Source organism: Siniperca chuatsi, linkage group LG22 (genome assembly GCF_020085105.1).
Source record: "Siniperca chuatsi isolate FFG_IHB_CAS linkage group LG22, ASM2008510v1, whole genome shotgun sequence".
In the NCBI taxonomy this organism is placed as follows: Eukaryota; Metazoa; Chordata; class Actinopteri; order Centrarchiformes; family Sinipercidae; genus Siniperca; species Siniperca chuatsi.
Genome location: NC_058063.1, coordinates 4,838,674 through 4,865,559, shown reverse-complemented (window position 1 = coordinate 4,865,559; position 26,886 = coordinate 4,838,674). Strand labels below are relative to the sequence as shown.

The following is a 26,886-nucleotide window of genomic DNA, read 5'->3' as shown; positions in this document are numbered from 1 at the left end:
TTAATATGTTGTGGTTTTTATTGCCAGGAAAAGTGTTTTGGAACTTAACAGAATTATTCATTCATTACAGCAAAAAAGGCATAGTATAATCTTTTTACATCCTACAGTATAAAACTGTAAATTTTATCTCAGTAAAGCATATTTTACTAATAGCAAGTTGACCTACAGATCTGAAACAGATACTGGCAAAACAGTTAAACCATTATTTATGAAATAACTGTAAAAAAACTGATTAGAGACCAGAGGAAATTATATTGCCAGACACAACAACAAGATCTGATACAGCTCCATGAATGTAATGCATGGACCTCTTGTATGCTTCTCTGCTATTAGCATGTACTTATTAATGTTGCTTGTTTGATAATTATTTACATGTAGACCTTCATTTGGTACTTAACGTATTACTACATTTTGTTGAGGCTCAACAAAAGGCACGTGTATAATAAAGTTGTTACAGTTACTGCTGACCTTCAGAAATTTTGAAAACATTCTATTAAAAAGGTCCAGTGTGTAAGATTTAGTGACATCTAGCAGTGAAATTACAGATTGCAACCATGTGAATACCGCCCGCCTCACCCTCCCTTTCCAAGCGTGTGAGAAACTATGGTGGCCGTGAGAAACGTGAACGGCCCTATCTAGAGCCAGTGTTTGGTTTGTCCGTTCTGGGCTACTGTAGAAACATGGTGGTGCAACATGGCAACCTCCGTGAAAGGAGACCCGCTCCCTCTAGATAAAAACGGCTTATTCTAAGGTAATGAAAATACAACCATTCTTATTTTAAGGTGATTATACACTAATGAAAACATACTTATAAATATTATATTCCATTTCTACCAATAGCTCCTCCTAAATGTTCCACACTGGACCTTTAAGGACCAAAGTATTTCAAGAGGATATGTAATTAAAAGGACGATGGACATAATTTGCATAGACTGATTAACTGATTAAATTCTCACTAAGAATACCAGCCAATTTGTTTAAAATAAAAAGGCAGACTAAACTTACACATTTCGCTTAAAGACAGTGACAATTACATTAACACTGACCAGAGCTACCAGAATATTTAAAATGGCAGTACAAAAACATGCTTAACATGTTCCACAGAAAATAACCTCAACAGGAGAACACTTATACAGATGCCTTAAGCAATGCATCTGATCAGATTGTCTTTATAAGACAAACATTTGTGGATAATCTTCTAACATCAGTGGCTGAAAAAGATTGATGCTAAACATAAACTTAACAAGGGCGATGAAATCTGATTATGTTCAGCCCTGTATTTTATCATTTGTCAGACAAACTGTATATAAGGCCTAGCAAAACCCACTAATTTAATACCATAAAGAGACTTTGCTGGTATTTCAATAAGCATGTCCAGTGAGCAGTTTTGCTACATTCTGTCTCTTACAGCCCTTTATATCCATCTTGTGTCCTTTTTTGTCTTTAGTGACAACAAAGGAGTTTTAGTTCTGACGGCTAAAGGGAACAGATACAAGTGGTCTATGTAAATATGTCCATAATAAAATCACATGGTCGAACTAAGTCGGATGTCCTGACACAAACCCAGCTTGGCTTCCACTGTTAAAAATGGAAATAAGACGATCCTCGTCAGCAGACATCAACTCATCAAACTCATCCAGCACAGCGGGCCGGTGGTTGTTGTTGGATGCAATGTCCATCATGCCCTCATTCTGTAGCAAGTTGACGATGCTGTTGGGGTAATTCATCCAGGTGCTTCCTGAGTTGCTGGTAGGGTCAGAAGTGTTCTGGGATGCTGCACTGTTCTGGGGAGCAGTAGAGGAGCTGGGAGGGGCAGCTTGTTGGCATGAAGCATGAGCCAACACTGAGGTGCCGTTCCCACTCTCACTCATGAGGGGGGGGTTCAGAAGGTCCTCAAAATCATCCATGTTTAGGTTGTCCAGCGTGCCTGGGGCCTGGGCTTCGGAAAAGCTAGGGAACTCTGGGATATCATCGTCCACAAGTGGTACGTCCACCCGGAACTGAGAGCCCTGGAGGGTGAAGGAGCTGCTGGTCTGTGAGGAGGCCGTGCTTCCCTGAGAAGCTGCCGGCTCCTGGGCGATGGCCGAGGAAATGTTGGGAAAAAATTCATGAAGGTCTGACAGGTTGACGGTTGAGTAGTCCTGGTTGACAGTGGAAGTGGTGGTGGAAGAGGAGGCTGGTGCCTGGCTCATTGTGAAGTTGGGCACTGGAGTGGCTTTGGGCTGGGGGCCCAGGTTCAAGCTCTCCATGATCCTCCATGTTTGGCTTGTAGTTGCAGCGGAGATGGAAGGGGAGGCCTCTACCTTGGGCTGGACTGAGAAGAGGTGGCCTGGCTGACTGTATGAGTAGGAGGGTTGGGATTTCGCTCCACTTACAGGGGGGACCACAGCTGCTGGAGACACACACACAACACAAACACAACAAGCAATTTGAGTTCTGCTACTGAAAATCTTGTAGTACCAAATTCTTCATGTAACTTTATAACTACAGAAATGATCAGTTTAAGGTTGTTTTTAAATAAGTTTTGTTGCTACATAGATTCAATTGTTGCCTCTATTTCTTTAAGAAGGGAGGAAGAGAAGGAAATGAAAGCCAAATGCCAGATTTACAGTACATCTAAATTATTGTTAGGACTTTCATAAGGGACCTAAACTTTCACCAAAATAAAGTAGGTATTCAAACAGCAAAAACAAATTTACACATGATTAAAATCTAGGGCTGCAACTACCTATTATTTTCTTTGAGTATTATATTGACAATTATTTTTCGACTAATCCATTTATCATTGGAGAAGCCAAAACTAGAGAATACTTGACATTTCTGCTTGATAAATGTCTTGATTGTTTCGATCAAAATAGTAGCAGATTAATTTATTATTCAACTTTAAATTCTATTAAAATCACAGCCAATCTCTGCAGTGATCAAAATAATCACCATGTAATATGAACAAATTAAACAGACTCACCAGCTTGTGCATTCATTGATGGAGGCTTAGCTGTGACTGTTCTCCTTGCTGGGCTTATGTGCCGTCTGTCTTGTGGAATGGACACTGAAATTCCAACAGACATTATTATATTACATTGTAACTACCAAAAACAAAACAAAAAATCACTTTTACCTTATTATATATATATATATAGCAGTGTCAACATACCACTAGACAGCATGGGCCCCAGCTTCAGGCTCTGGAACATGTCCCCTGTACGCTTCCTTTTCTCACTCAGCCTGTATTCATCTACATGTGTCATTTTTAAAAAGCAGTTATAAGACTGGGTTTGTAGAGTTGATTAACAAATTCATCCCTCAGGTATTTTGAGAAATGTTAAATATATGGAAACATGGGAACATTGCCCCTTACCTGGGTCAGCGGGCAGGTATTGGAAGTCCATTGGCTCACTGACCTCACGGTCAGAGGGCCGGCGGAGTTGCATCTTGACTCTAATAGGCTCAGAGAGGTTAGTGTCGCGGTACGGCGGTGTGCGGAACACAATGGCCACCTGCCTATGGACATCAGCCTGCGAGAAAGTGCCCTTTCCCTCCCAGGCGTCCTGGAAGAAACGCACCTCGATGTCCTCTGCAGGGGAACAGAAAATGGGAAACCTAAGGTGACACAACAGCTAAGAAATGGACTCCCCACTTAAAAGAAGAATCAACATCATGCAGAGGTATTTCTTTCAAGCTTCAATGGAAAATCAGCTGTGAGCTTTGCTATTAACAAAATACAAGAGCTCAAAGACACCACAGAGTGTTGCATCACTTTTGATGTGAAGCAACACAAAATTGACAACAGCTTGCAAGCCTTGTAATTAGCTTCAGCTGTTAAAGGGTGTTAAAGTAAAAGGGTGTAATGTAATGTAAAAATGTGATGTCACTTGCTTGTTGTGGAAATAGTTATATGACATTCTCCTGGAGAGATCAGGACCAAGAGTTAAATCATCTAGTCCAAGATTCAGGGTTCACACTTCACACTTTTTTCCACACTGATGTAATGTGTATCACAGCTTAAGCTGAGACATGGAGTACTCAGGGGAGCATCCCACAACTGCCAAAATGTCCAAAATACAAAGCACATGGTTTATAACATATTTGCCTGCCATGATCAAACTACTGCAAATAACACACATTTTAAAATGAAACACAGGAGATAAAAACAGTTCACAAGGCACAGGGAGGCTGATAGTGGAAGTAGAAGGTACAGAAACACAGTGGTAAGCAGTTTATTGTCACTATAGACATATGGCATGTTAGTAATTTATTATAAAAAAAGAAAAAATGAAGTCGACATCCGAATAGAGGAAGAAAGCAGTGGTTCGTGATAAAAGTCATTCATATAGATTGCATTACAAACAGCAGATACTGTGGTAGGCAACAAAACCACACATGTGCAACAGTGGTGGTGGCCAAAAATATTAAAAATAACCACTTTACACTGGTTGCATTGATGGTGTGTTAACGGAGAGCAAAGTTTTTTTAAATGTATACTTAAAGCTGCATTAATGTTTTTTTTTTTGGCTAATGTATCAAACTGAAAACACAACATTAACATTATTACCATATAAAGTTATGGTGGCTTTTATTAATAGTGACATTTCTCCAAAACCACACTTAAAAGTGAGACTATGTAATGAATAACTGCTACTGTAGACACAGGTAACATTTACAGGATAATGGTAAACTGTAGTGAAACAGTGGCAATTCAAGTCAATTTTATTTACATAGCACCAATTCATAACAGAAGTTATCTCATTGCACTTGTCCTATAGAGCAGGTGTAGACCATACTCTTTATAATATTATTTACAGATACCCAACAGTTCCCACCATAAGCAAGCACTTTGCGACAGTGGCAAGGAAAAACTTCCTTTTAAGAGCCAGAAACCTCGAGCAGAACCAGACTCAGGGTGGTCAGCCATCTGCGCTGCTGGTTGGGTTGGGTTAGGTTGAGAGAGAGAGAAAATACAGTAACACGATGCAAATTCCACATAGAATTTTAAAATAATAATGTAATGGTAATGGTAATATTAAGAAAATAATAATAGGAAAAATAATAATAATAATAATAATAATAATAATAATAATAGTAGAAGTGGTTGTCAAGCAGGAACAGAAGGTGCCATGCAATCACAGATCCAGACTCTGCAGCTCGGGAAGCAGAAATACCTGCTTCTGGCACAAGTAATGAATAGTCAAAAAGTCAGCGAACTGACTCAATAACATTAGTTACACAACAATATCAGTCTAAAGTTTGCTAACATTAGCTTCCATAAGCTAGTGGTCATATCAGACCAAGTAAGGCTGTAGCAACGAAAACCCCTGAGTGTATTAAAGGGAATAAGTGTGTGTTTTAATGTTTATAAATCAAATTTTCATGTGTTATTTTATCTTTCAGAAGTTACATAGTCTCACTTTAAATGAGGTTGGCAAACCATTGTATGTCCAGTATTTAAGACGGTGTAGTCCCTCATTCGTCCAGGAGTGTTCTATTGTAGAAAAGGTTTCAGTCGTAGTCATCTGGACACTGTTTTCAGAATCAAGAAGTTTCGGCTCCCATCCAGAAGTCATTCTCAATTGAGAATGACCCTTTTTTATTAAATCAATGCCTTCCAAACAGGGCTTCAGACTAACTTTTTCATTTAGGTGCACCAGTACATAATGCACTTACAATTTAACAAAACAGCGGCATAAATAGACCTACATTATACAGGAGACTCTCTGTTTCTCTGCAGCGCGTGTGCCATTGTCAGTAGACCGCACGGGAGGGGTAGAGCGAGGGGAGATTGTCCACTTGTTAATCGATCGCAGATGCTGCTGTTTTTTGTTTTTTTTTATCAGACCTGCTAAATTTCAGGCGCACTAGTGCGACCAATGAAAATGTTTAGTCGCACTTGACAGATTTTTGGTTGCACCCTGGAGCCCTGCTTCTAAAGTTAAGTCAAGCTTTACATCTGCTTAGTCAGTTCTGAGTTCTATTTATGGATTGTTAAATATGAAAGTAGAGGTTCAGAGTTGTGCAGTGTGTTTATATGTTCTCTCAGTATTTCCTTCTAAAAGAATTAACCCATCAACTGACAAAAGTACATACAGTACAGGCACATTGTACCTTTTTGCACTTTGTCACACAGCAGAAAGATTTCATCCCCTCCTTTGCAGCTTCCAGAGTTGCGGTTGACTCGGCAGATCTTCAGCTCAGCTGTGTTTGGGGCCCCTGTAAGACACAAAGCATTTATGAACAAATAAATACCACACCAAGGCAACAGATTATCACCATACGCCTTCTGAATGCAGAGGAATTTGGGCTGTGACTGAAAAGTCAATACCACACGCCTTAGGCAGCCAAAATATTGAATTCTTTCCTCCTTCCTTTTCTGTTTGTACATTTTTAGAAATGCACTGGAAGCTGTTTCTATTGTTGTTTCTAAGGATTTTTGATTATGTAGCTTTGCATTTTCACAGATTTTAATGTCACCACAGTGAAGCAAATGGCAAATTTCTCAATTTATTTTAACAGTATTTTATTCAAAAGTATAATAATTTGATTTATTATGTCTAATTTTGAAACAGTCAGCCTCGCTATAATTTAAATAGTGGTTGTCACATTTCGAAAGTGAAACAAAACCCAAATGGAAACATTAATTCAAACTGAGAATTTGGAGCAACTGAGAGATCTACGTTTTAGATCCTAAACTGAGATACAGCACTGTGGAGGCTCCTGAATTGTGTTAATTGTTGTGTAAATTGTGTTAAGAAAAAGCTATATTTATTGTGCAAAATGTGCGGAAATGTCTTGATGAGACATGCACACTAAAAACATTTCAACTGCATGAGAACGTGCAGAGAATTTCAAATGTTTTGGTGACCATATTTCATATTAATTGCATTTCAACATGACATTTCTATACATTTTAGTTTTGCAAACATTATATATGGGCAATTACTTATTCCCAAGCAATTTATAATATTAAGACAGCCTATATTTTCTATACATTCTCTATCTTTATATAAAGCCGTATATTGAGTTTAGGCTTTGAGTTAAAAAGGGCGACTGAATAAGAATAAAGATACTTACTATTAGTATTGAGACTAATTCTTGTAAATACCTTCAGGCTGACAAGAAAATTTAAAATGCAAAGGGGAACAAAGAGTGTCTGAGGGAATTAAAATTTGCATGAGAGTGTGAATTTTATATTAGATAATTGTGTGGCTACACAGAGCTTACACAGATGCTGGTATTTGATTAAAATCCAATATAGATTTATCAGCTTACTCTGACAAAAAAACCCTGGGGAAAGCACTGAACTCATGTGATTTTTAGGCAATATGTGAATTAAAAATAGTCAAAATATATTAAAGATCACACAATACTTACTATCAGCAGCTTCTACCCAAAAGTGTCAATATCAACATTCAATAATCTGCATCAATTGAACCCTAATATGCTCTATATGTACTTGTGTGTACATATATGTGTTGTCCACTCACTGTTGTCATAGATGGGCTGCGATACCACAGGCTCCAGAGGAAACAGCTCCCCTGTAGGCAGATTGATGGAAGCCTGGAAGCAAAGCCGAACTGAATTCAGGTCAAACTCCTCCTCCCACACCTTCGCCTCGGGAACTGTAGCCAAGACACAGCAGGGAAAGGGTGGAGTGCACAATCAGGCAACACAGCAGTCTGGCAGAGCACTGCATTCTATCATATGTAGGCTATCAGCATTTATCAGTCAAGAGTGAAAGTGACAAATTACACTTCCTGTTGTTATTGTAACTGTATATATATTTTTGAGAATTTCTTTTGCCCAAAATACAAACTGGTTATCAGTCAGATCTTTTTTTCCTGTACTGTCATTTATCTCCATTTTGTGTTTAGCGCCTACTGCTGTTGACTCAGTGAACTCAAGCATTCAAGCCCTTGCCAAACAAGCTCACACACTGCTGATTAAGCCTATCATCGGCAGGTAAATCTCTCTGTATTTCGCTCTATACAGAATTTTTAAATCTGGTGTCTGTGGCGACATTCCCATGCTGGCACACTGGTAATGATGCGTTTTATGCCAACCAGCAATGATTGGTTTGTCAGAGCAGAAGCGGGGAGCAACCCAGAGCCATGTAGAGAGCTCCGCGACCCACCATTGCTGTAAAACAAAAAAAAAGGTCCAATGGAGAGAATGTGTTATTATTGAGCATTGATTGTTTATTTTGATTGTATAGTTTGTGTTAATATGTTATGGCAACGTTGTATTGTATGCAGTCATGCCAATAAAGCCATGAGCCAAGAGATGATGCAACTCTCTGTACATGGCTCTGGAGCAACCATATCAATGGACTACAGCAACTAGGAGTAAAACCTAAGAAGCTCGGCATTCAGAGGAAGGATTATAGTCAAAAAAGAAAGCGGATAACCATTGGTGTAGCTTTAGCTTTAGAGAAGGGACTAAGGGCAGACACAGATGTCACGTTACTACTCTTGGACAGGTTTTGTAAAAGTGGTAATGGTAAAAGTTTGAGTTTCTGGCGCTTTCTGGTGCTATTTCTCTATTAAGCCATGGTGGCTATCACTGCTCATGCTAACTACCCAGTTATCTAGTTCTTAACACAGCAAAGGTAAAAGCTAAACTGGCTACAGGTTGAAATACAAATGTGTTGTATAAAAAGGAGGACAGAGAGATACAATTATAGAGTAAAGATATCACACTCTCCATAAAATATATATTTTAGTGTCTTGTATAAGAACAGCCATTTTCAAGCTAGTTTGTTAGCCTTGCAAGTTAATTCAAGCTAATGAAAAACGTTAAAGTTAAAAAAAAAAAGTTAATTAGCACCCGTAGTAATTTTTACGAAGAATGGGCATTTTTAGTTCTTTCAAACAGATGAAATTATTTTTAAAAGTTCGGTTTTAGTATATTCTAAATAACATTCTTTTATACTTTTATCAGTTTTATAGTCTTTACATTTAAGTGGGACATTTAGGGACTCTCTTCACACTGCACAATAACTTTTCACACAAGGATAGATTTAAGAGAGAAAGGGCAACAACACAAAGTGCTTTGTGTTAATCATGACTACTTACTGTTGAAGGGGTTATTATTGGTCTGCAGCCTACAAGTGATGGCCTCATTCACATCCTTCTTCTTGACACATTGTATGCCCAAGTTCTGAAAACTGAAATCAAATACACTCTAAGACCAAAACCAAAAGACAGAAACAACTGAAGCGTATATGTACTTTTTCCATTCGCAATGATGTAATATTTGATATTATGAATTCTTATATATTTCTGATTTGTTGGGTGCCTGGTCAAAAAAAACCCTTGCCTAGATCCTTCTTCCTACAACGATCACAGACCTGTTTCCAAACTCCCAAGTGCTATAATCAAGTTTTATTACACATTTTGGCTGCCGCGGCAGATTATCTTATTTTTGAAACATTTCAGTCAGGCTTCTGAACAAATCAGAAGAGTGCTGAAACAATGCTTGCCAAATCACTATCTTCTTTTACATTACTTCTTAAATTGAATACTAATCTATCTGCCTTTCAATAATTTGCACTTTTCTACCTGATCCCTCATATCATTTTTTATATACTGTACATAGTTAGTTTTATGACTGTGAAGGGATATTCTATTTTATTAGTTTTCATTATCTGTTTTATGTTAAATATATATAAAACTATGGTAAGAGCATAAGAATAAGAAATTATATTTTGAGAGAATAATTTTCTCTCTTGCTTAAAATACTTTATCCTCATATTACACATTATTTTACTATATTTACTATGATGTCTACTAGAAATCTTTGTTATTTAAACTCCTGTCACCCTAGAACTGGAGATAAACTACCATATAGCTCTAGTCTAACTTTTTTGTTGGGTCAAGCAGCCTTTACAATTTACATTTTGTAATGTAGATCTTTTATCAACGCTATGTAAATCTTTCAATGTGACTAATAAAGCAGTACACTTACTCACTCTCTATCACAATACTGGCCGTGGAGGGCAGTACACACTGTTTGTTTGAATTTCATCATACTTGTGATAAAGACGCACATAGTTCCCTCCGCCCAGATGGACTGGTTAAATTATGTAATATGTTTAACCATTACGTAATTAAAAGTATCTTGTCAGTCACTGTCGTTGCTCTTTCTTTCTCCAGACCCTACTTCTTTACTTACTTTTTATTTGAGCAGTGGCAATTTTTGATAGTCATACAGGATACTAGACTGCAAGACAGCAAAGCAACGTGTCGTTAGGTGGTTTATGCTGTTAATGTTTTACTCATCTCCAAACCCAAGATGAAGCCGGCAACTAGTTTTATCAAGGCGACAATAAACTCGTCTTCTCCCATAAATGATGAAGTCCTTATCTAGGTCCATCTCTAACAAATGCCACCTTCTCCTGATGTGGAACTGCAGTTTCCCCCACGGCAATTCAGTGTAATTTTAAACACTGGTGTGAAGTCACGACACGCATCATTTCCTCAAGTTTCTCTCATGTGCGTCAGACACAGAGCATGGTGCCTCGGTCACATGTAAGCCACACACTCACTCTCCAGTCTACCTGTGTATTCGCCTCTCCTGCAGGTCAGCCTCGTAGTAGCCATGTTTGCAGTCTTTCCCCACCAGCTCGTGGGGGTGAGGCTTGTGCGGTGCGTTCTTCGTCACCAATGAGATGCGAACACGCAGGGGGCCGCTGTAGTTGTGCACCTGTAGGAGGAATATGTCATACTTTAATGATTGCAAAAGGAAATTTTAAGGGCACTTGAGCAGAGTGGATGCTTGCTTACTGTCTAGTTGAGGGCTGATCTCACTCACTATGGTAGCCTACTGCTCAAACAAACAACAACAACAACAAGTTCTGCTATGTAACATACTGTAGGTCTTATTCCACATTGTAGCATACAACAGCTCATAATACTTAGATTTAAAAATGTTCTGTTATTTTCATTATGTTAAATCATGGCTGGAGTGAATCTCGGCAACCGGTCAGCCAGTTTAGGCCCTAGCTGTTATATCTGTGACTTCTACAAACAAGCAACAATATTTTTAGAAAATAAAATACATGACAAAGAATGCTGCAGGGCATCACTCATACATGGAATGGAGAGGTGCTGGAGTTGATTCTCCAGAAAAAGTTATAGTCATAGTATAAAGACTGGAAATGGGGGAAAAGCTACCGTGGCTCTGGCAGGAAAAACAATCCACCTACCAGCACCTCTAAAGCTCACTAATTAACAAATGATATCTTGTTTATTTAATCCGTACAAAAAACAAAGTTTAAAAATGACAATTCGCCATTTTACAGGGGTTATGTGCTGAACTATTTCTTGGCCGGCCAGTAACTTCTTGTAGTCTCTGCTAGTTTGCCTGGCAACTGCTCCCAGCTAAGACATAGCCCAGCACATTACACTACACGGTTTTTGTACGGATTAAAGCTATAACGTGTTAGTGAGCTTTAGAGGTGCTGTTAGGGGGATTTTTTTAACCTTTGGAAAGAGCCAGGCTAGCTGTTCCCCCTGTTCCCCCAGTCTTTACGCTAAGCTAACCAGCTGCTGGTTCCAGCTCCATATTTAGCATGCAGACATGAGAGTGGAATCAATCTTCTCATTTAATTCTGAGCAAGAACGTCAAACTGTTGCTTTAAATTGTAACTACTGCATATCTTACCTTCTAATATCTTGATCTATTTGCAGCACATTAATCTGATGTTTTATACTGTATCTAATGAAGGCAGGCCGTGCATTTACTGTATTTGCCCCCAAACTTTGGCATTATTTACCTCATTATTAGACCATCCCATTCAATTGGCTTATTTTTTTTATTTATTTATTTTTTTAAATCTTAAATTTTGAGTAAATGTTCATTCTGGATTTATTCTATAATATTCATTATGGAAATAGTAGTTTGACAAAATAATTCTTACTACTCTACTTATTCCATACCTAGGTCACATGATGACAACTGAACAAACTCCTGAAAAAAAGAGCTAGGAAGTAGAGCATGAGTAAAGATTATTTATAGGTCTGCAACTAATAATTATATTCATGATAATTTTGGGTCTATAAAATGTCAGCAAAGAGTGAAAAATGTCTCCATCACAAGTTTCCAGAACCCATGATGATGTCTTCAAATGTCTTGATTTGTCCAACCAAAGTCCAAAACACAAAAGGTATTCAGTTTACTATCAAAGAGGACAAAGGAAACCAGAAAATATTCACATTTCTAGACTGATGCTTTTATGTTGTTATTTCTACCTTAATTCTAATTTGTTGTTTCATTGCTTTCTGCCTGTTTGATATTTTGTGCTTGATGGTTTTTATTGTGAAGCACTACTGGGGCTGCAACTAATGATTATTTTTCAATTACTCAGTCAGTTATTTATTTTGATTAACAAATTGATCATTTTGTCTATAAAATGTCAGAGAATTGTAAAAAAAACAAAGAAAAAACATCCAAGTGGGAGTCTTAAAATGATTAGTTTTAGGACCAACAGTCCAACACCCTAGGTGGTGTTTTAAAGGGGCAATATGGAAGAATTGAGACTACTCTCCACCTGTCGAATTCATACTCCAAATCAATAGGGGGCAGCATATCACATGTCAGGTCATAACTGTTTATAACATAGAGCTAGCCAATAGCTAGTTAGCTTAGTTAGCCGTGCAGCTAACTTAGCGTTCCTAGCACCAGAACCGGAGTCAGGTGGGCAGGCAAAGGAACCGGGATCAGCAGCCTCCCAGTGAACACGGCCAGACCGGCGTGGTGCCAAGAAGTGATCGTCTGCCAGTAACTGAGTGCCGTTCACAAGAGCGCGAACAGCCTGTTAAAGCTGTATCGCCCAGTAAATGTACATCTTGTGAATGTTTAATGTTTCTTGTAACCGAAAAATCACAATTGTGGCCAAAGAAGTGTTCGCAGTTTATAGCATAATCATGACATTTATGTAATTATAGGCAATAATGTTACTATAGTAGGCCTATTGTTCCCGATGTTTATATGTGTTTGGCAGGCCTATGTCTAATGTCCTTGTTTATATTGGAAAACTAGACTGTAATTAACATGATTTATAATTTGCAATTATCCTTATGACTTAAAGCAGCAATAGGTGCAGTTTTGCACTTGCCAAAAAGTGACTGCAGCATCTACTATGTAAGTGAAAGGTTATTTATGCCTCAAAATGACTTGACTTCATTCTTGAGGGTTATATTTGACAGATTATAGCCCATTCAGTCCCTTTTACCTGTTGAAATAACTTTAAAAAGGGCCAATACAAACCATAAAATTCAGTTTTGCACTTGCTTAAAAGTGACTGCAGCGCTCACTTTGTGACTGAAAAGTTGTTTCTGAAACATAACTTTATTTCACTTGTTGGTTATATTTGAGAGATTATGGCTCAATCTGTCCTTTTTACCTGTTGAAAGTGATTGCAGGTCACTGCAATCACTTTTTGGCAAGTGGAAAACTACATGTTACTAGTTGTATTGTCCCTTTAAGGGTATTATTTTGTTTCTTTTGGAGTTTGAACGAAGTGTGTTTTACGATGTAATAGTTCAGTGAAAGAGAGAAACGTGAATTCAGAAGGTGTTCGGTTGTATTTTTCTGTTTGAAAAGGAAAATAGGTGTAAGAATAATTCCTTTCTTGACATTTTGTGAGTTTATTTACTAGACTAAAAAAAAGCTAAGAGAGCTCATGTAATATAGCAAACTTGCTCCTGCATATTTTTACATGTCTTTGTCTATTTTGAGTACATTTCACATGTCAAACACCCCCTCTCAAAACCTAACACGGCAGCCCACCATTGAGTCTGGTTCTGCCCGAGGTTTCTGCCTGCTAAAAGGAAGTGTTTCCTTGCCACTGTCGCCAAATGCTTGCTCATGGTGGGATTTGTTGGGTCTCTGTAATTAATATTATAAAGAGCACGGTCTAGACCTGCTCTATAGGAAAAGCGCAATGAGATAACTTCTGTTATGAATTGGCGCTATATAAATTAAATTGAATTGAATTTATGTAAAGTATGCACATTGGTTTTTGTACCTTTTTTACAATCCTTTTGGACTAATTATTAATGTTTCAATCTGCTTTTTGGGGGTCTGTTCCATGCACTGCTTTAATAATCTTATGTCTAACGATGTTATCTACTCTATGTATTGTTGCTGCCACTTTTTCTGACGTGACTTCTTTGCAGTCAGTATGGACGTGAGGAACAATTACAGAAACCAATGACCCTTTCAATGTATATATGGTCATGTCAGTACTGTTTCAAGATAGACTTGAAAGAAAATGTACCCTTCTACCCTTTAACAATATACTAACCTCCTTGGGTGTCACTATGTATAGTTATTGTGCAAAAAAGTTCTTAACAAAGATGTTTTGGTTCCAGCCAGAGATGATTCAGCCCTGATCTTCCCCCTAGTCAGAACATATATTTTTAATGGTAGAGTAGTAAGGTAGTATAGTAGCAGTGTGATAAAAAGTAAGGATATCATGAGCCCTACCCCATTATTTTTTACCCAAAATTTGACCAAAGTGGATTATATGCCTATAGTGTATTTTAAACTACATTAAATGGATCCCAGCTAGAAAACATGCTCAGTAAGCTGCTTTCTGCTCACCTTGATGGCTGGGTGGGTCTTAGTGGTGTCATTGCTCTTCTCACCGGGGATGCTGCCAGCTGAACGTCCCTCACACTTATACCTAAACCTCATCCCCCTCTGCTTTGGCTGCTCGATGATCTCTATGAAGGGGCTTGCTGTTTGGACTGATGAACAGGTGGAAGCGAGAGAAGAAGAATGTGACTTAAATGCAGTGTCACTGTGCTTTGGAAATACAAAAACAGTATTCAGATTGTTAAACATTGCCTGTCTACCATAGACTGTATAAAAGAAGTGGACGTAGCCTCTTGAATCCATGTATGGTTCGCTCTTAAAATTTTTCCGTTTCAAGACTGAATCAGAAAAACAAAAAAAAACGTCTTTTTTTGTTTCTGTTTTAAAAGAACGGAAAAAATAAAATAAAAAAACAGTGGGGTTTTTTTTTTAAATCTTAAAACCAAAACGGAAAAACAGAACAATCAAGTTTTTTTTATTTTATTTTGTGTGATATTTACATATCGCACTTTGCCACAGCTAACAGTGATCTCCACACTGCGTATGAGTTGGGTGTAAACATATACCTCAGACTATATGTTTCATAGATAGGCTGTATGTAAGTACGAACACATTAAAAATGATCATGACACAAATAAGACCGACAACATGATTTATTGACATTTGCAATGTTTTGAACAGGCATCGACACAGTCACCTACATTGACATTCCTTGCTTTTAACTAATTTGCAGGTTGGAGACCCCTGAATCTATGTGTAGGAAAATGATGTAGAAACTAGATTCAAAAGAATATACATAAATATACATTACACTTCTTGAGCCATTTTTGTGAGGGAGTTTTTACTTCCGCATCAAAAAAAGACGAGTCCTGAGCTCGCCATCGCAACCACAGCCTCACGCAGGGAAATATCGCCAGTTAATTCAAACTCCAGTTAATCTGTTAATGTTTTTTTTTCCCCCACCAGAGCTGGTGTGTTGCCTATGTTAAAGATTTGATTTTGGTGGGTCTAAATGATGCAAGGCATATATTGTATGGTTACAATATATAATACCACAATTCAGTCACATTTTAGATGCATTTGGGTTTTATTATTGTGAACCGTTTACCAATGTGACTGTCTCCTCTTTCCTCGATGTCTCCGTGGCATACTCATTCACATTCTCTTTACACATCTATGGGCATACTTGGGAAGACATACAGTTGTAGCAATCAGCAGTTCGACTCCAGCATGGGTTGTTTTGTTGAATATTTTCATGTATTTTTGTCGCCAACAAAATTAATGTTCCAGCAAACTCTTTCTATTGTAATGTCTCAAAAGACACTGACAAATTAATGTGATAGAGAAGCAAAGTAATCGGAATGTTTATTTCCTGGTTAGTCGGCAAGGGGTCCTCAAAAGCCACGCGGTGCCTACGACACATCTGCCTCACACACGGGAATACTTGCCCGAAGAAATTAGGTTGTCGGAGTCAGTGTCTTCGTTTAAGTCTCGTCTCAAAACACATTTTTATCCGAAAGCAGATCCTGATTTCACCTGAACTGGTTGTTTATTTTACTGTTCATTTTATTGCTTTTGTGTATTTTATGTGTTTTATTTCTTTTATTTTTCGTCATTCACTGTGATATTTTATTTCTCTTGTTGTAAAGCACTTTGTACTTTGTTTTGATAAGTGCTCTATAAATAAAGTTTTATTATTATTATTATTATTATTATTGTTAATATCACCCGTTAATTCAAAGCACCAATTACACTGGACGCGTGAGGCTGTGGTTGCAATGTCGATCTCGGGACTCGTCTTTTTTGATGCAGAAGTTAAAAATCCCCTCACAAAAACGTCCCCAGAAGTTACTGTAATATATATGTATGTCCAGTGTCTGAAATTAACTTTTTGACAATGATGAAAAAAATCCACCGGCCAAGCATATGTTTTACCGGCCAAAATAATAAATTGCCTTTTTGTCACATATACATTTGCGATAATTAAGATAATAAGGTATTATGTTGAATACAAACTTAAAGAAGAAATGTTAAGCAAAATTATTTTAATATATTGATCAACAGTTACTTCAAGCATGAATACAAAGAAGTCTTGATCTTAAAATTCTACTTAAGTTGAATTAGGTGTGTGTTAATATATTGGTGTCTACAATGTTTATCCAGCATAATGCACTGACTAGTTTAGTGCTAACTAGTTTACTAGAAGTACATTGCTGGAAAGTTAATTAACAATGACCCCATCATTTCCCCCTTTCAATATAACTCTAATATATCCCTGTCCCTGACAACAGTCACGTCACTCATGCTTATCACAACTTTTTGCTGTGGTAGCAATGTAGCTTTGACTGAACGTTAATGGCAGAGGTGGTGTTTATCTCTTCACTCTGCAGCAGCGAACCATGAGTTAATGTTTGTTACCGTTAAACATTAACAGCGAACTATTGCTACAAATGACATGTTTTGATAAGCAAGAAAAAAAAACCTTTCCGATTGGAGTCCAATGAAATAATGGTTCAGAATTGGAACGAAGCTGTAGCATGAATCTCACAGCTTGACAGAGTAAGTTAGAGTAGGAGAATATGTTGTTTAGTAGAGAGCAGTGGTGGAATGTAACTAAAGTGCATTTAGTACTGTACTTAATTTAGAGGTATTTGTACTTGACTTGAGTATTTCCATGGCCTTTTCTGCTACTTCAGCAAATGACTGATACTGAACAGTGCTGATGTTTATTTAGCTATTTATTTTATTTATTCTTAATTTTCTCAGTAGGGATGTAACGATACACTCAACTCACGATTCGATACGATTCATGAGCTGCAGACAAATTATGAAATATAATATAATATAATTAAAATATTCCTTTATTTATATAAACTGTGCAAAACAATGTATGTGTCCTCTTATCAAATGTGCAACTGAAATTGCATTTTGTCTTAAATAACAAAAAATAAGTAAAAAATAATAATTTGATTTTTTTTAAACAAATCCTACATCAAAATAAACTAAATGAATAAAAAATTAAATATCTTCAAATAAATAAATAAGTGTATTTACCAACAGCCGAAAGCCTTCATTTTCAACAACGGAAAATGGCCTCATATCTTCTGCCATGAAAACACCAATGCACTTTGTAATCTCCTTGGCCCTCGCACTGGTTGGGGCGAGTGGAGTTGCAAATCTGCTTGTCAGCGTGGTTTGTCCTTTTGGCAATTTTTGGTCAGGCGGTGGCGAATTGAGCTCACCATGGGTCCTGGCTGACATGCTGTAACATGTTGGCTGTGCTATTTGTGCATGTCATCAGCCTCTTACAATATTTGCATGCTGTTTTTATCTCGTCTGATGTTCTCACCGGTTCCCTTGTAAACACAGGGAAGCCAAAATGCTGCCACATTGCTGACTTAAAGCTGGTTGGTGCATCCTCTATTTCAAAATTACTCGCCATGTCTCTCGTTCTGTCTGAACAACCAACAGCTGAATGTGAACTGTGAAACATGTAGGGACGTCGAACAAGCGAAATCAAAAGTACATTATGCCCTAAGCTGCTTAAAAATTGCATCAGTTTTAATCTTTTATACACACATTTATAATGGATTTTTAACTGATTCACGATGCATCGTTACGTCCCTATTTCTCAGTGTTCACTTCTAGAATTGGTTGACAATGTATACGTTAAATTATTTAACATGTTAAAGAATATTAAACTTAAATATTCTTTAATAAAGTTATTTGTTTAGGAGAGCAATCTTCTGAGTACCTCTGCATAGGCATAGCAGTGCACAATCCACATAGAAAAGGTCTATTTTCTTTCCAGCTCAAAAATTCACTATAACAGCCGCCATACCAGTAATGTGAATGGTGGTTTCCCTTCCCTTCCCTTCATTTCCTGTGTGAAACCAATAGTCTATGTTGATTGTTTTAAGGAAGTAGTTATTTTAACCCAAATCATGATCTTTCCCTAAGCCTAACCAAGTAGCTTTGGGGCCTAAACCTAACCAAACTGTGACCATCACCTGAAATGTTTCTCAGCAAGTTTTATTTTGAAAGTCTAACTGGACGTTGCATATTTATTATTGCTCACTTGACCACAAAATGAGAACGTGTTGAAAGCATGACACTGCCACTAACTATAAGGCAAAACGTGACATTGCCATGGTGGAGCGGCGTGTGTATTACATGCTTTGGCGTGTCTGATGTCCCTTAGGGAAAACTCTGCCGCGCAACTAGGAGCGCTCGAGATGGTCAGTTTCGCAGCACTGTATAGACATAGTGTGTGTGTGTGTGTGTGTCAAATTTCGACAAAGGACTAAAGCAGCGCGCCCGTAAATAACACCAAAATGCAGTAGAGTATTTTTTTTTATTACATGACTATTTTGGTACAAACATTTACCTGCCAGTGTTCGATTATAATATATGATGTTTTTGGACTAATATTACTTCTGCATTACTGTGTATGTTGCATTTTACTGCTGTAGATATTTAAGCTTGAGCTAATTTGAACTACTTTATATACTGTTGGGTAGTTTAATCTACGGCAATGCATCATATTCCACAAGATCATCATATAGAATTTACAGTATGGTATTTTAGAGAAAATGTCATATTTAGAAAAATATCATATCGCATACCCTACAAATATCAAGATATTATTTATAAGCCATATCACTCAGCCCTACTTTAGGGTGTGGCTGCCTTGTGATTGACAAGTCGCTACTATGGTGACCTGTCAATCAGGATAGAGGCGCAGCAATGCATATTCATGGCACTGTGTATTTAGGCATGAACTTTATTATTATTATTATTTTTTAAATTGCATAACTTACAAACAGACATGGCAACATATAATCCATTTCTCCAGTACACAGAAAATATAGTCAGAAGGAACAGCTCTTAATAAAAATATAGTCTTTGGTATCATAACATAAAATAAAATACAATAATAATAATAAGTGATGAGAAATTATCATACAACGGGAGAATTCAGTCCAAGTTCAGTTATTTACTTCAGTGGGAAAGTGTTTTATATCATATAATTTTTGTTCTTTTTAGAGATTTCAAATACAATTTAAATTTTTTTTTTTTTTTTTTTTTTTTTTTTTTTTTTTAAATTGGAGGGGATGACTTCACCGTTCTACACTTGTGGATAAAATTTTTTTAGCTAGGCACAGAATTGTATTACAACTGAGTTCATTATCTTTGCTTTGCAATATCAAACCAAATGTCATGTTGTCTCTGGAGATAGAAGTCAGGAATGAAGAAATCTATTGCTTTATCTATTTGTGTATGTCACACCAAAATATATGTAGCAGGCTGCATGAGAAAAATATATTGTCCGTAGTTTCGACATCATTTTCACAAAATGTGCATGCAATATAATCAATATCAAAGCAAAGTCTAAGTAATTCTTTAGAATGTTGTTCATTACTTTGAAGTGTGTTTCTTTCATTTTGGGGGGTACATTGTTCTTAGTTTAGTTATTGAATTTTTATCAAATTTATGTAGGGCACCATTTTTGTTTTGCCTTTCGGGGGTAAAGGTTTTCAGTGAAACAATTTCTAATAAAGTGATTACTGCATTTTTTATCCAAAATTAAAATCCCTTGAATTGACAGCGGGGCCAGTCGTGGGTCTATTAGTTGGTGTGCCAATATATTTCTTGTTAGGAAAACAAATTCTTGGTGAAGTGCTTTATGTAATTTAGTAAAGTCTGATTTTGAGGGTTTGAAATTATGTTTAGTGAAAAATTGTTCAAAGCTTAAAAGATTGCCACTGGCTATCAGCTATGAGCCATATATTCTTCCCATACCAATCTTCAAAGAACAGAGATCTGTTGCGGTGCAATACATATTTATTATTCCACAGTACAGAGGTGTGCGGTGAGAAGTTATGTACATATATCATTTTCCAATATAGCAGTATTTGTTTGTGGGACTCTGATAGTGATACAGGTAATTTGTCAATATTAAAGTCTGTCCTAAGAAGAAATTCCAATCCTCTGATTTTTTTGAATAAGTGCTTTGGCATACAGTGCCAAAATGAGCTGCTGTGTTTGATCCTTATCCAATTTATTTTTAAAGGTTCCATTAAGGCAATCTAAGTCCATAACTTTAAGTCCTCCATCCTTTATGTCTTTAACCATACTGCTTTTTTTCATATAATGTGGTCTGTTTCTCCAAATGAAATTTAAATTGATTTAGTTAATAGATTTTATCAATTTGTTTGGAATGGCATTGGAGTAGGCTGGGAAAATACACGCTGATAAACATTCCATCTTACTTAGATACATTTGGCCGAGTACTGATACCTCTCTTTGAAGCCATGAATTTAGCTTTGACTTACATTCTTTAAATTTTATTTTCCACATTCAGAAATAGGCTTTGGTCCTTTGAAAGGTAAATTCACAGGTATTTGATTTCTGATTTAATAGGAATATTACAGATTTCTTTCAATCAAGTGTCATGTACAGCAAACACTTCACATTTCTTTAAATTTAATGTTAAACCTGAAGCATTTGAGAATTTTTACATTTTTGTGATAGTTATTGGGATTTGATATCTGTCTTTTAAAAATAATCTTGTGTCATCTGCTAGTTGGCTGATTATAATGTCTGTGCCAAGTACGTTAGGTTTTCTAATATCATCACAGTTTTTAAGATAGATTGCTTGCATTTCTGTAGCTAAAATGAACAGATATGGTGAAATGGGGCATCCTTGGGGGATACCCACATTAATCTTGAAGCTTGGGGTGATACCACTAGGTAATATGACACAGCTACTGGTATTTCGATATAGTCCACCAACTAGCTTCCTAAATTTAACTCCAAAGTCAAAATGTTTGTGTACCGAGAGTTTAAATGGATGCTCCACGGAGTCAAAGGCTTTATAGAAGTCTAGAAAGAGAAGAAATCCATCATCCTCAATTTGGTTTCTGTTTTCAATGACGTCCATTACCAATCTTATATCATTGTGGATTGATCTTCTTTTTAGGAAACCAGATTGTGTGTCTGCAATAAGATCTGAAATTCCTGTTTGAAGACAGGCAGTGAAGATGTAGGTCAGAAGAGTAATGGGTTTTCTGTTTTCTATGAATCTGGGATCTTTCCCAGGTTTTGGAATTGAGATGATAATCCCATGTCATTGTGGGCGGAAGTACACAAGTTTCAAATATTTTGGTAAAAACTTGCAGTAGTTCTCTTATCCAAAAATGTTTGTAAAAGTCACCTGTGAGACCGTCCGAGCCGGGGGTTTTGTTAAGAGAGAGAGGCGACCAATTACTGCATCAAGTTCTGTAATTGTTATTTGATTATCCCATGTCTGTCTGAGGCCATCCTCTACTTTGGGAATATGTTTTGCTATATCCTTTAAGAATGCATGACAGTCCTTCATTAGAAAATCTAGAGCTGTAAAGCTGGCTATAAAATTTTAGGATTTCTGAAGAGATCAATTTTTCATTTGTGATTTTTATATTATCAACTATCAAGGATGTGATGCTTTTTTTTTAAGGCCACAGAAATACGGGAGGCAGGAGCTGTTAGCTCCTCGGAGTTTGCAATTTCTTTAATTAGTAATTTAATCTTTTGGCAGTAATCACTATTTTTAAGCAGACTGGAGTTAAACTTCCAGTATGTGTGTGAATAGGAACTGCTGTCATTAGGTTTGACCTGTAGCGAAATAACGTTGTGGTCAGTTAGTGGAGCAGCCGAAATATCAGAATTGATTTTATAATGTAACAAGTGATTTGCGATTAACCAGTGATCAATTCTAGATTTCAAATTGTGGTTTGGGCTTAACCAGGAGTATTTAAATATTCCTGGATTTAAGTGTCTTCAAGCATCAACTAGATTGTGTTCATTGCAAAAGTTGAATGTGGTGTTTGGAGGATTTACAGAGTATCTGCAGGAATATTTATCAAAAAACAATCATCAGGGACTAGATTCAGATTGCCTCCAAGTATGATGTTATCAGTTGAGTGTGTTAATTTGAGATTGTCTAAATGTAAGCCAATTTGTTCAAGTAGGTTTTGGTTTTCTTTGCTGACGTTATAGCCATAAATGTTGATTAAGATGAATTTCAATCCATCTATGTTTAGGATAAGAATCAGCCAGTGACCAAATTCATCTGCCATATGGGATTTAATCTGACCTTTACAGTTATTTAGGAGGATGGCAACTCCTGCTGATCGTGAAGTGCCATGGCTAAAGTAAACTTCATCTCCCCATTGCTTAGACCAAAATATAAACATCTTTAACCTTGAATGTGTTTCTTGAAAAATGATATTATTAGAATTCTTCCCTTTACAAAATAAGAAAATACTTTTTCTCTTTGTCATGTCCCTTAACTTCCTTGCATTAACATCAACGAAAGCGATGTTACTCTTTAAACTGAACATAGTGCAAAAAAAACCCCAACACAAAAACGATGGATAAACTGTATTAGAACGACTAGTTTTTCCTACTAGGTATTGAATTTTTTTTCTTTATATCCCCCACTTTTTAAAAGTAGCAAAACCCTGAGCATACTTTTTCATTCAAAACTCACTTGTTTTCAAGATTCAAGGACCCTGGTTAGTTATGTCTTTGGTGTGACTCTTTGTCCATTAAAGAAGGCGTGGAGGCCCCGGAACAGTCTTCAGTCCAGCCTTCCTTGCTTGCTTAACTTTCAGCCACGCAGCCCTCCATGCCTCCCCCGGGCTTCTTTGGTGAGATCTTCTACAAAGCGGATGTTGAGATCCTTGCAGATGGGGTGGTGAAGTTTGGCGATCCACCAGAGTTCCTCCGTGAAGTGCCGTCCGGTGAACTGCATGATGATCTGATGAGGGCGGTTGGTGTTGCTCGGCCCCAACCGGTGCACCAAGTCCAGGATGAAATCCATCTTCGCCTTCCAGTGTGGAGCAATCTTTCCGATGATGTCAGAGATGATCTGTCGTGCGTTTTCTTCTTTTTCCTCTTTTAAGCCATTTAATCTTAGGTTCCATCTTCTTTTGTAACGCTCCAACTCTGCAGCTCTTTTTTCCCCACCTTTGCTGCTCTACTCCCTAGCTGTGTTCTTCTCTCTAAGTCGTTTCACTTCTTCATGCAGTTTCTTGTATTCTTCTTTATATTCTTTGATCACGCTTTTGCGATGTTAGCCATGGTCAGCGTGTTCTGCTTTAGCTCCACTGTGAAGTCCTACATCATGTTTTGTAGAGTACCGACAGCAGCCAGGATCGCAGCGTTAGAGGCATCTCTGGTATGAGCTCCAGCAGTCGCAGCCTCATCTGGTTTGGATTTTTTGTGCGGTGCTGGTGATTTGGAAGAAGATGTTAATGTGTCTTTTGTTCCTCTGGCGTTAGTCTCGATGCTTTCTGGACCACAGTAGTCATGTGCTTGGAGAGCCTTTCACTTTAGCATTAGCTCTTGCGCTAGCCACATTATAGTATGCAGCAATGTTTCCAGGAAGTGCCCAGGGTTACTTATACGTTTCTGAGTAATTTTGATAAACTTCCTACGGATTTACATCTGATAGAGCAAGGGGTTGGTGAGTTATAAGTCCAGACTGTTGATTTTCAAGGCTTAGCTTCTCTGAGCTGTTCACAGCCCGTCTACTCCCTCCACCATCTTGTAGCCCCCTCCTTTCAGCCATGAGCTTGTTTTGGGGTGTTGTCCGTGTTTTGAAAGTTTGACCCTTTCACAGTGTGTTTTCAGTTAATTTAAGTAAAATTGTAGCATTTTGGTCACCTAAAAATGTCTTGTTCAGCATTCGGTTGTACCTGAAGACACTCTAAGGAGTCGGCTGTTAATTTTTTCCAGTAAGTACATTTTCTTTTAAGCCTGTTTTTTGCTAGCCAAAATTAGCATCCCAATTAATATCACAGTTAATGTGAATTATGGATGCACTTTGCTAACCAAGCCAGCTAGCTAGTGCTAGCTTATAAGCATTTGCCTTAGGTAGAAACCCTCACTCCTCCCTAGCTCCACCCTCTCGTTCAAATATGGCCACTTCTGGCTCCAAAAAACCAAGATGGCAACGGCCAAAATGCCAAACTCGAGGCTTCAAAACGGTAGTCCACAAACCAATGGGTGACGTCCCAGTGGCTATGTCCACTTCTTTTATACAGTGTATACTATCTACACTGCTTTACTTGAATCAGTATGTCACCACAGTAATAGCTTTGTCATCGATCAGAGTGTTGAAATGTTTACTCATGAAAAGTCTGCAGCCAATATCAGTACTTATTTATACACAATACTGATAACTGAAGTAGCTTCTTACCTGGGTTGAGTGGGGTCAGGCCCCATCCATACACACCTGTGGTGGACAGAAAACAAGAAAAGAGCAATTAGTGGTTTACCATCTACAGTACATGACACACTGCACACAGTGGCAGCACAGATGACAAAAACCAAAAGCTGCTTTCAGCACATACTTGTGGTTTGAGTAAGAGTTTGTAATTTGCGGTGTTGTCAGGGTGGAAATCTACAAGACGGTGCAGTGTCCAGCGAGGTCAAAGGACACGGAGATTCAAGGGCTTCCCAGCTAAATATAATTACTCATAAACTTTCTGCCAAGCTTGGAAAGCAGAAAATATGCAGAATAAGGCAAACAATGACAGGCAGGGTGTAAGATCGGTGTCAAATTACCTGCCTTGTAGCAAGGAGCCTCCGTTGTGAGTGAAGAGCAGGCAGCGCTCAAGTTTCAGTTACTCGGTTAATGAATTGTTGAGATTCATAGAAAGAAGCAAGGTGTAACACAGGTCAGGTGGCCAAAGCTCCGCCCATCAGCTAGCAATTTGAAAGCATGAGTAGGGTGCTTTCACAGTTGTACCATGACTGCGTCCCAGCCTCAGACCAAACAAATGTGGAAAATTAATCTGACTTTTAGCTTTTGTCCAGGCGGGGACAAATGTAAAATGTAATGGGGGAAACCACCACATTAATTATTTAAAGTTATATTATGTAAGATTAATGTGAATCAACATGGCTCTTAGACAAAGCATAAAGGCCACTTGCACTTTTGACTATGTATTTGAAAGACATCCCTGCCTATTTATTGAGGCTGATGTTGTGAAAGTGAAAGTAAATGTCTGCCATATCACCACAAATTGTCCTTCATAAAATCACTGAACGCTGAATATACTAATATCAAAGCTGAAGCATCTGAGACACTTGTGTGAGTCACTTTCACTCTAATTGCCCCAACAAAGGCATGCTTTTTATGACTGTCTGTCACATACGTTTTGGACTTTTTTTTTATATGAATTTATCTTCAATTTCACTGTCCTCTTCCTATCCATATTCTAGACACGAATAAATTATGTCTATCAACAATGTCAGTCTATTTTGGGAGGTCTGTGATGTGGAAACATCGTGGCAACACTTACACAACCTAATAATCCATCAAAACTCCATTATAAAATCGTGCTATTTAATGTTCTTTGACTTACAGGAAAATGTAAATGTGATATAAAATAGAAACATGGGTAGTTTTGAAATGGTCACAAGATACTCTTCACATCGGCAGACGTGTCGCACTACACAGCCCGTGTCGCACCACAATTTGTGGGGAAATATGATATGCTACATCCATAATTTCCGTCCACTAAAACTGAGGTGGGCGGTTGCGAGCAGCGTGGACCAATTATAATGGGACATATTTTTAATTAAAACGAATGCTACTTGGTGGGTTACATGTTAGCCGACCTCAAGAGAAATTATTCACAATGACCGACGAGCTTTTAGAATTTGATATATAAATCATATCTTTCCCTATATAGACCAATAAATTGACAGATTTTTGAACGAAGTTTGGCATTATCGGTCGCTATATATCGCTATAGGGAAATCCATGAGGTGGACTATTCATCCGTACCAGGTAAGTTATCTACACACAGAGAAATACATAATATCAATGTAACATCAACTTTCAGTCGATATCGCAGGGATAAATAATAAAAGCACAAAGCTATGTCAAACGTCCTAATGTGGGCCTACATTAGCTTACTATCCGGGAACAGCAGACTCCTCCTGTTAGCGCAAAACCCAGTGGTAGCGGGGCTTTCCCCTGTGCGCAAAACAACTCCCTGTACAGTTTCACCTCCAGTCTCTAAACTGAGTCAACAGACCGAGCAAATAAATCCAGCACCACTTACCGTCCATGGCTGTGTCCGAATCCGACTCACGCTTCCCCGTCTACACCACTGTTTATCTGTAGTTTGTTTTTCAGCTAAAAGACGCTACAAACACGACAGTGTAGACTGCAAAAACTTGACAGAGTTGTTCTGTCGCCTTCTTTGCTCCACCCACATCTGTGTACAAGAAGTG

The 26,886-nt window shown here is 37.7% G+C and overlaps 2 protein-coding genes across 4 annotated transcripts in view; one reads left to right on the top strand and one right to left on the bottom strand.

Annotated features, from left to right (window-relative positions):
- Nucleotides 1–26,886, bottom strand: rela (v-rel avian reticuloendotheliosis viral oncogene homolog A). 3 transcript variants are annotated; one of them, XM_044184929.1, is made up of 11 exons: nucleotides 26,715–26,886; nucleotides 24,839–24,874; nucleotides 14,599–14,744; nucleotides 10,550–10,695; nucleotides 9,066–9,157; nucleotides 7,479–7,613; nucleotides 6,100–6,204; nucleotides 3,359–3,574; nucleotides 3,155–3,235; nucleotides 2,966–3,049; nucleotides 1–2,389 (listed from the first exon to the last, which is right to left on the bottom strand). In XM_044184929.1, the coding sequence occupies exons 1-11, from the start codon at nucleotides 26,719–26,721 to the stop codon at nucleotides 1,539–1,541; spliced, it is 1,899 nt and encodes a 632-aa protein (XP_044040864.1). In that variant the 5' UTR covers nucleotides 26,722–26,886; the 3' UTR covers nucleotides 1–1,538. The 3 variants fall into 3 exon arrangements, with proteins under 3 accessions (XP_044040864.1, XP_044040863.1, XP_044040865.1); XM_044184928.1 differs by having other exon boundaries at nucleotides 1–2,392; nucleotides 26,715–26,879; XM_044184930.1 differs by lacking the exon at nucleotides 26,715–26,886 and adding an exon at nucleotides 25,207–25,873 and having other exon boundaries at nucleotides 1–2,392.
- Nucleotides 26,209–26,886, top strand: part of LOC122870617 (serine/threonine-protein phosphatase PP1-beta catalytic subunit) — a 41,652-nt gene continuing 40,974 nt past the window's right edge. The window contains exon 1 of the mRNA XM_044184931.1: nucleotides 26,209–26,437. The gene's annotated coding sequence lies outside the window, so the exon portion shown is untranslated. The remainder of the gene's footprint in view (nucleotides 26,438–26,886) is intronic.